Source organism: Octopus bimaculoides, chromosome 4 (assembly GCF_046866305.1).
Source record: "Octopus bimaculoides isolate indiv1 chromosome 4, ASM4686630v1, whole genome shotgun sequence".
Lineage (NCBI taxonomy): Eukaryota > Metazoa > Mollusca > Cephalopoda > Octopoda > Octopodidae > Octopus > Octopus bimaculoides.
In genome coordinates, this window is record NC_142931.1 from 20,743,942 (window position 1) to 20,754,313 (window position 10,372).

At 36.7% G+C, this 10,372-nt stretch overlaps 1 protein-coding gene across 1 annotated transcript; it reads right to left on the reverse strand.

Moving 5' to 3' along the window:
* Positions 1-3,510: 3,510 nt before the first annotated feature.
* LOC106881352 (uncharacterized) lies at positions 3,511-10,060 on the reverse strand. Its single transcript, XM_089350038.1, has 5 exons — positions 9,956-10,060; positions 9,300-9,342; positions 8,400-8,470; positions 6,430-6,538; positions 3,511-4,138 (listed from the first exon to the last, which is right to left on the reverse strand). The coding sequence occupies exons 1-5, from the start codon at positions 10,045-10,047 to the stop codon at positions 3,932-3,934; spliced, it is 522 nt and encodes a 173-aa protein (XP_089206164.1). The 5' UTR covers positions 10,048-10,060; the 3' UTR covers positions 3,511-3,931.
* Between the last annotated feature and the right edge of the window lie 312 nt (positions 10,061-10,372).

Here is a 10,372-nt window from a genome sequence, read left to right on the forward strand (position 1 = left end):
CTGTTGTTATTGTTTAACCCTAGTTAAGTCCTGATCCCCCAATCCTACGATCAGAGAAGTTCCAGTCATCGTCACTCCGACTTTTATTCCGACACTATCTGTCTGTCTGTCTGTCTAATCGAGCAGTAATATTTTATTTAGTTGCTAGTTATTGCCGGTCAGAAAGTTACCATTGGTTTCACGCCTATTATGTTCTTATCAATATAGGCGACTCGTCAGATATGCTGACTGAAAGCAAATAACCTCTTTGCTAATAGAGGTAAGAATACAGTTTTGGTCAACCAGGGTTGTGAAATAAAAATAATCTGAATCGAAATTGTTCGAAGCGAAAACCCCTACTGGGCGAGATAGAGTTATTTCCCTTTGACCGGTTCGAGTTGTGTCCGAAAAGGCTCAGTTTATGTACGATTTCCGTTCAGTTGTCAGCAAGCGGGAAATTCCACGTTTCAAAAGGAATTTTCTCTCGTGAGGGCACCGACTAAATATTTCACTTTTAGCATTTGAAAAGCAAATGTTTTGGAATTTGTCAAGCAAATATTTTAGGATCCTTGCCCCCTCTGTGAAGCAAAGTTTGCATCGTCTGCTTCCGTTGAGGTATGGTCCAGGCTGTTCCAGGAACTTCCATTTAATCCCGAGTGGAATCCCTTCTTTTAAACGCTATATGTAGTTGGCCAATGACGTAACGTTGCGCCTCACTGGGACACTAAAAGAAGATCTGTGGTTGTTTAGTTGCCGCTTAAAGGGGATTTCCGTTGTTTCAACATATTTCTGTGTATGTATCCTTACGTTATTGCTAGTGCTGCTACTGTTGTTGCTGCAGCTATCGCTGACGTTGCTGCTGTTACTGCCGGACACATTGATGATGTCGCTGTTGTTGTGTTCGCTGCTGTCCCTGCCGTTACTGCTGGATGCATTTTTGGTGCTGCTGTTGCTACTGCTGCTGCTATCGCTGCTGTTATTGCTGTTACTGGCGGACAACACTGTTATCAGTAGAACATTTCTGGTTGATTGTTTCAGCAATAGAAATATAAAATCATCAGACGCATAAAATCAACAGACGTCAGAGAATATTGAGGCTGCTAAGCTGGTTGTAAAGAACAGCTACTGTCTCTCTGCTTCTAAGCTTTGCGCTGCACTAGGTATTTCCGATCGCAGTGTACGAAGGATATTGTTCCTCGATTTAAACATTCATCTCTATAAGGATATAAAATGCAAGGAGGAAATCGATAACAGGAAAACATTTACAGAAAATGTCCTCACTGAATGGACAGATGACAAGGTTCTTAACATGAGCGGCGAATATTTCCAAGTTTCTGGTTGTATAAATAAACAATATTGGTCGGACAGCAACCCACGGCGACTTCATTCTGAAAGTGCCACAGTGTGGTGGTGCATAGCAGATATTGGCGTTTTACGATCACATTTCTTTGAAGAATATCACCAGGCGGCAACAGCAAATTCTGATTGCGCCATATTAACTTCCTTTCTCCAAATGTGATAATTAATATAAGATGGAGCGACCACTTTCACAGTCAGAACTTCCGATAAATATCATGAAAAATGTTTACTAACCATGTTTCGAAGCATGATATCATGGACTTCACAATCGCCTATTTATTTGGTTTGCAATTATTTCTTTTGGGACAACCTCAAAGTAGTTCGGCGGCCATCAGTTCCACTTTGAATTTTTTTTCTTTTTGAGCCCTTACACTATCAGACTGCCATATCAGGTTACAATAGATACATTATGCACACACATATACGTATGTACACACATATACGTATGTACACACACACACACGTGAAGTAAATGTAGCTACGTTGATTATAAGTATCAACAGTACGGTTAAGGGAAATCACTCCAGGGGAGCATTTTGCGTGTGACATGCAAATACAGTTGGTTTTGAGGGCCGGATTGAAGCATAAATTAGATCTTATGGGCCGGATGGGGACATTATTGCTGATAAACTTATTTATCATGTAGGCCATAGTAAATTAGTGAAGGGATCAATATACATTATAACAACTTTACTAATGATGAAGAAAAGAAAGAATGAGGTCTTCGAAAAGTTTGCATGCAGAGATTATGGGAGAAACTCATCAACATGGTTTATAGACAATTCTATTAAGTGAAAATCCTTACAGCGAGAACGGAGATAAAATCTGTTCAAATGAATGCATACATTTCTTGAGAAAACTAATACCTAATAATAAGTTCGCACTGTTCATATTAACAGAATTTAGTGGGACGAACACGTGTAAATTTGAAGAAAAATCTTGCTCAGCTTAGCGTGTACAGACAAAGTGAAGGGGAAACAGGTCACTCCCTTTAATACATGGATTTATAAGCTTTTCTTTCATTGATTAAGGAGAGATTCTCTAAGATATGCTGATTTGACTGATCGGAATCGGTGTTAATCACGACGGCTGTTGGTGTTTGACTTTGAACGCATGTTAGGAATATATATTCTATAAAATATTTGAAAATTAAATAATAATAATAATAATTTTTTTAAATATATAATTGAGCCGAAAGCCAGATTAAATATTGTTTTGGAGCTGATCTAATCCGCGGGCCGTATATTTGACACTCTTGCTGCATGGCCTCACATGTGTAACAAAGGGAAATGAAGAAAATCAACTTTGCCTTTCGTTTTAACAAAGTACGGTATAACAAAGTACCATTCACGTACTGTTGTTGATTGAATATTTCTATAAAGCATCTCAGATGTAAATGAAAGACTGAGACTGAATTAAACAAGTACTGGCGTGGACCTAAGCAACTGTGTCATCTCCACAAACTGTAGTCTTGTGCTCGTATTTTAGAAATCAGCATTATGATTATTGCCTCATCATTGGAAATTGTAACTTTAGATTCATTTATGTTACATTGTGTAAAGTAAATCGTTACTCCTCTACTTCTTTGCCTTTTTTTTCTTAACTGCAGCGGAACTAAGTTGGATATAAACAGTTCATTTTCTTCCGCAATGGGAATGCATTATTAGTTTGGTATCACGACTGTTTCTGCAAAACTAACGAATAAACATTAAAATGGAGGAATGCAGAAACTTCTAAATGATTGGTTGTATGTATGGTGTAGAGGGGCGTGCATAAGGGGATAATTTCCGTCACTCACCTAGATGTCTCTGCTGAGTCAAAGGTGAAGTACATGTGTCGACAAGGAAAGCTGGCCCAGAACTGGTGGAGATCTGACCATTCATCTGATCAAAATACTAAGAATCTAGTCCAAATATTCGTAGCAGAGTAATCTCCGCTAAAGGCACATATCGATCAAGAGATGGCATTAAACCTGGTGGTATGAGGTACCGTCCTGGGGTATTTTCTACGTCATATACAACGGGGCTACATTGGGCAACGCATCACCAGGCATATGAAGATCCAGGCAGCCATACACCAAATTGTCAAAAGCATATAGTTAAATGTGACCTAACGTAAAAAAAACTCAAAATATATTGTAAAGTTTATATATATTTATTAAAATCAGGGATATCATACTTTTTCCAAATTTTCTGCTTAATTTCAAAACATTTGATGATGCATGACTAAAAGGACCCAACATCTATGAGCATATGAGCAACCAACGGCGCTCAGTATTTTTAAATATCCTAATTATCAGTTTATTTTAGACTCATTGATGAATGTGGTTTTCTGCGAAGTCGAACCACGTGAAACCTTTAAATGTAAGGAAATAATGCTGTTTATATATATAATGTTCAATACATTCAAATACCTGGCTTCGCGTCATCTCTGTTTTCATTCAATTGCCATTGATTAGTAGGCTGGTGTGACACAGCACAATATTTATATACATACTAGCACCCCTCTGTACTCGGACACATACACACACACAGACACACACACACACGTCTGTCACAAAATCATGTGGAATTTCTGTAAAAACGGACGATTATTACGTCTGTTCACCGATCCACATATATCGATCTGTTCTGATGTTCAGCTGGTTCAAACTATTTCCCAATGGTTTCGTACTTGCAATAAAACCACCCCAGTCTAGTTTTATACGAGGTTTTTGCATACAATGACCGGATGTGACGTACGGCGGTAGTTTCAAGCGACGGAAGTCATCAGTGTATTTACCTGTGTTTGCTTTATATGCCTGTAAAAAGAGGTGAGAGAAAGGGAAATTAATAAGTTTTAGGGTACAGATATTTTGCTATATAAATACATTAGAATTAATATGTACACACATACACTACGTAGTATATTGAAGACATCATGAAAATGAAAAAAAAACCCCGGACGTGTGTGTATAACTCATTGAGCGAAGACGACATTGAAATGCTGGTATCAATGGCAAATAGCATTTGTGCAACTCTAAAATATAAGCTAAAACAAATATTAAAATTCTTAAATCAATTGAAGTTGCTGATTTATTAAGGGAGGCTATTCCCGAATATTTCACAAGCATTAGTTCCCTTGTTTGTAGTTAATGAATGTCTCAATACGAACATAATTGAATTTAAAAGATTGTGTTTTCTTGTTAACATAGTTTGTATTCAGGCAATGTATTTTCGGTGGCTTAATTAAGAGGAGTCCAAATCAAACTATAGCCAAGTGAAAATTTGAACTCTGCACAGAAATTTAATAGATTGCAAATTTTATGGATTATCTGAAAGTTTTTCATTCTTTTACACCATTTGATAGTTCCTCGTCTCTCAGTAGTGTATCTACTTATGCCTACACAGATCACCATCGCTCTAATAAATTGTTATGCTTAAATAATGCTTTTATAATGAAACTAATATTAATCATACCGTATTCGTATTACTTAAACCGGTGAATTGTACCTCTGTATCTATCGATGATGAATACCTAGGTGAACTTAGCCTTTTAAAAATGAAATTTCTTGTTTGAGCATAACGCATTGTTAGTGACTGGGTACGAAACAGCGACCTTTTGGTTGGCTAGTTGTTCAGTTAGCTGCACTATTTAATATTCAAAATGAATTTGATTTTTAATGTGGCTGTTACGGCAAGAAAAAATTTCTATGAAAACGCATACAAAATATGACTGCTTATGTCTAAAATATAAGATTGCAAATTATTGGGTGAATAAGCTTCTGAAAATCACCAGAAAGGTCAGCAATTCGAATCATATTATGGACAAAGGATCGAACTTGTATTTAACACACTCAACTCTCAAAATGGACCAGTCTGTCTATCTCAGAGCAGGGTCAACTTACTGTCGTAAGCAAACAGTTGTAGCGTTGTAAAATTGTCAAGTCTTTCGTTGATTAGTCGTGTTGAGTAGCTTGGAGAAGAATAGGTTCCACCAGCTTCACTTGTCCTTGGTTCACATGCTAAGTACTACATGAAGACAAAATCTTCAATGGAATTTCCATAATCCAATAAGATGACCACCATTATCAAAAATCCTTTTATTTATACGTTAGGTTAGATCTTACACAAACCTCGGAAACTATTACGAGTAATATTGTCAGAATATTAGATAATTATGATATTACTGAATGTTTAGACTAAAATGATCTGTACTTTTATGGATTTGATCTCACTAGCGCTGAGTTAGTAACCTAATTTTTTATACCCGGGACTATCTTATTCTCTACCTCCATTTTTAGATGGAGAACGAGTCAACAATAGAACCACCACACAGTTACTCGATTAGCTAAAAATTGCAATGAAAGTATACTTTTTACAAAAATAAGGTCGTTGGGGAAAGTAGTTCTAGATATACTACGTTTGAAAGAAGAAGACAAGATGAAGTACTTTTGATTATAGGTTTGTTTCATTAGATCTAGTCTGAAGCTAAGTAGCAATATTTATGTGTGAAAATAAATGATAAATTGTGATATAAATGTATTTCCCAGTAAAATTAGTCAAGAAAATTTTTTAACAAACATTGTAAACCATATACAAATAAAAGCCAGCCGACTGATTGCCAAAGCCTCACTCATCAATACAGTCAATTTTTCAGCTTACAGTTTCCCTGTCTCTTGTCTGTCTTTCATATGATTATGCTACTCCTTAGATCTTACTAGTTGAATACAACTTCCATCTAAGCGCACCGTCACACCTATCTCTTTTTCTTCTCGTCTTCCACATTGTCTCTCGGCCCCCTCGACTCTTCACTAACCCCTATATTTATCTTTCTTCCCTCTCAGAACGTCATCACTCTCTAATTATCTTCTTCCCGTGTTTTTCCAGCAGATCTCGAGCCGAACATCAACCGAATCAATCTGATCTGTCTTTTAGAGAGCCTGCTGAGTTTGCGACCACTGTTCTTTCTGCCGAACAAACTATTAAAAACAAATTTTATTCTAAAAGATTAGCAACTGAAACTAGATCGTAACTACTAATTACCGACAATTTGTTGTCACACCATAGTACTCATTCATACTTATTACAATATAATTAGATGAATATTTACATGTTCAGCCTGATAAATTTCACTGAGTGCTTTCTGGAGAGGCAGATATGGATCTGGCTGGAAGATCGTGCTGTTTACAGGTACGGTGCGAAATTGCAGCAAGCCCCACCTTTTAAAATTTTAAAAAGACATGTATTGTTACTCAACGATAGAAATGTTTAACTATAACATAACAGAATAGTGTAATTAATTCATCTGACATCAATTTGATATAGTATGGTTGACAAAAGAAGGTAAAAAGTTCAACATTTCTTAAAACATCCACCGCCCGCTGCATAGATCTGCACGCGCATGCGCATCCACACAAACGAAAGAAGAAACGTTAAAATATTCGTAAAATAAAAACGAATTATTAGCGACAGAAGCAGTATTAATACCAAAAGGTAATCTTGATATCCAATTTAATATGAATGTTTTGTTACAACAATAAATACTACGTTATTAGCTTTGAGAGATTCTCTTAAATAGACGCTTGGTGCATAAAAGTACACGCATAGATGGGTGCAGACGAGAATCGTCTGTCATGGCGCCCATGACAGACGATTCTGTGTTTTTATGCACCAAGCGCCTATATGAGATGACCTCTCAAGGCTAATAACTTAGTATTCGGTGTTCTAACAAAACATCCATAAAACAAGATAAGGTCATGTAGCGCAAAGATTGGGGGGGGGGGGATTCTGATGTTTCGGGTACAATTCGTCTTTGAAGAAATGTGAAGAATGTGAGACACGAGGAATATGAAAATATTTCTTATTTCTTCAAAGAAGAACCATGCCTAATCAACAGAATTCATCTCTCATCGAAGTATAAAAATCTTCTGTTATTTTGTGAAGTACAGAGTGTAGTTGTAAAATTAATGAACGATAACTAACTAAACATCGTTTAACAATCAATTAGGTGTCTATAATAGACGGTCGACTCGTAGAATCGGTAGAGCGACAGAAAAATTGTCTTGTGAAATTTACGAATGTTACTTTTAGTGCAGAATTCAAATCGTACAGGACGCAGAAGTTGCTATGTGGTTAAAAGATTCGCTTCGCAATAACGAAATTTCGCGTGCGATTCCATTGTGCGGCACCTTAGGAAAATTCCCCCCCCCCCCCCATTCTAACCTCGTGTTCATCGAAAACTTGTAAATGTAATTTGGTTGACAGAAACTGTGTGGGTATCTGTCGGAAAGACATTTTCTGTTTTGCGGTGGTGGATTTAATCTATCTATCTATCTATCTATCTATCTATCTATCTATCTATCTACACTACATGGGACCTGGATTCCTTCACGAAGACCGTTCTTTTGAAATGACTGGAGCTAGATCTTCAGTTTAAGGATAACTTCCTCCCTTACTCCTACCAACTAGTCTAGAACACCCTGAAAAGGTTCATGGGTTTGCTCTTTCTCTGCTGATATTACTTTAAAAAAATTCCGCCGAATCGACTTTGACTTTCACCCTTCCGTTGTCGATAAAATAAAGTAGAAGACAAATGCTGAGTCTTTGTGTTTATTCCAGATATCAATACTTAATTAAGTACTTAATTGTGATTAATTATTCATTGATATCTAAATTGTTTTTACAGTCAAAGAGACTTTGTTGAGTATTGTGCGGTCGAATGCACAACAGACTCGTCAATGCACGCCTGAGGTTATGACATTCCGAAAATATTTAATTTACTCGGTCTCTGCATATTTTAACTGGAAACCTTTGAGACTAATAGGAGCTGCAGTACCTCCACTCTCGAGTTCATCTTCTATTTCGGTCGTGGGAAGTGCTGAGTGAGCCCTTACAGGCCGCTTGGCTGCGTCAAAGGATGTCAATTGCAATCACAAAGAACAATTTGTCAAGTGTCCATTTCGGCCTTACTGACATCGTATGAAATACCAAACGAAGAAAAGAGAAACAGGAAAGACTAAAAACAAAAAACAAAAAAACAAACAAACAAAAAAACAAACAAAAAAAATAGAGAGACATTACCTGTCAGGTAGATGGATGTTACTAACTTCCGGCGAATTCCAAACCCACCAATCAGTGCCTCCGTCGAATTTCTGAAATTATTTTGAATGACTCAAATTTTATCGGTTAACATTCAAGTGCAGAAAATACATATCTGTCTAACAACTGCATTGTAGTTGAGCCATGATAACTATTCAAAGCTGTTAGATAAACTTTAGCTTTAATTTGTGATACTATACATTATAAAGTGTTGAAAGATTTCGTAGAATCGATTCAGTCTTTTCTTTTTTTTTTTTTTTGACATTTTAAAGTATACAAATAATTGTATCCCCACTTAACGTGGATGTTCTGTTAGAACAAACTATACTGCAGTAGTTACCATGAGAGAAACTCTTATATTGGCTTTGGCGCGAAATGCATTCTTGTTTATATCGCTAGTGGGGAGATAAATCCTCACCACTGCCAGCGCCGAGACCACCACATCACGTAATTTTGACCTTCCTTGGTCTTGCCAATGATGTCCGCTAAAGACAGCAGCGATTTATCTCCGCCAGTGATATATAGAATAACAGCGCCAGAACAGGCGCTGGTGTCGCAATCAGCCAGTGCGCTTGTTAAAAATGTTTATAAGTGACAGAGGCAGTATTTATACCGAGAGGTAATATTTATCTGTGCTTAAACGTGGATGTTCTGTTAGGACAAACTGGCTAATCGCGACACCACCAAAATATATTTATTTGCTCCAAAGTCCATTGCGAGTAAAAAAAAAAAATCCCAACTACTACTGTAAGATGTTTGAGGGATTTTTCCCTGCTTATTCAATGAAGTTGAATGACCAAATATGCAGAGGCTGTCTCGCCGTGCAGTTACTGTACATATTTGTCTCATTGCTACAAAAAAAAAAGTTATCTCACGTCTCACCTTTTCATATTTGTTGCCGACAACTTCAACTTCCCAGTTCGATCTTTCATCAGAAGACATCATATGCGATACAAAAATAACAAGTGTTAGTATAAAAGACACGAGAGAAATTAAACGTCATAATAAATTATAGTAAATATTCAAGTAGTCATTTTTTTTTATTATAGTTATACCAATTCGGCTGGTAGTAAGATGACATCAGACAAAATGAGCGCTCGGTAGCCTACTGCCGTTGATACAACCTCCATCATCGTGGTTTCATCTGTGCCATGGAATTAGGCCAGAATCAATCAAGTTATAGGGGTTAGGAGACCGTGGTCAAATTCTCCCAACTTCAATTTCTCAAACACAAGTCTGGGATCGATGAGAAAAGTCTAACGGTAACAGGTTCAATAAACATTGGAAGCCTCAAGGATCATTCTTGCATCTTGAACGTTGAAGGAGCAACGGTCGTCATTTCAATGAACTGAAATAGAATTGGAATTTCAGTCTGACATTCATGACCGAACGGGGCCTAATTTTAGATTCTGGGCTGATCACCTCGAATAATGAAGGAGATCATAAAAAGCTTAAACAAATAGGGAACAGATTGATAGCTTATGAATAATGACTTACATTTGAAAATTATTGAATAATTAGTGTTAATTTTATCTTACCTAACGAAGTTAGCCTGCCAAATATCCAAGTCATTCGGTGGATCATTTGATCGTTCTGTACCGGCTGTGAGTTGTTTGAAAGGTAGAGCCATTTCAACCTGCCAAAACTTGTCTTTTTTTTTTTTTGAGGGGAAAAAAAAAATCAATAAATTAAATATTTTAACCATATATTATTTTATTCTTTCATTGAAATGCGGTCATACTAGGACACCAACTTTAAGGGTTTTAGTCAATCGTGTGATAGTTATTTTATAAATTGCTATCAATATGGTGTTGCATGTGGTACTACAAAACAATCTGGCGCTCTACTAATGTATAACAGTAAAATACCCGCTAACATCAAACCCATTGAATAAAATAACTCAGATGGCGCATGACGCCAATTTATTAACCCAAAACTAATAATGATAAAAACAA

What these genes read in the sequence shown, in the direction of transcription:
- LOC106881352 (XM_089350038.1), bottom strand. Translation starts at nt 10,047, where the DNA reads ATGGCTCTACCTTTCAAACAACTCACAGCCGGTACAGAACGATCAAAT. An exon ending in TGGCAGGCTAACTTCGTTAG is followed by an intron (nt 9,343 to 9,955) that starts GTAAGATAAAAT and finishes TTCTGATGAAAG; the next exon opens with ATCGAACTGGGAAGTTGAAG. An exon ending in AAATTTATCAGGCTGAACAT is followed by an intron (nt 4,139 to 6,429) that starts GTAAATATTCAT and finishes CTCTTTTTACAG; the next exon opens with GCATATAAAGCAAACACAGG.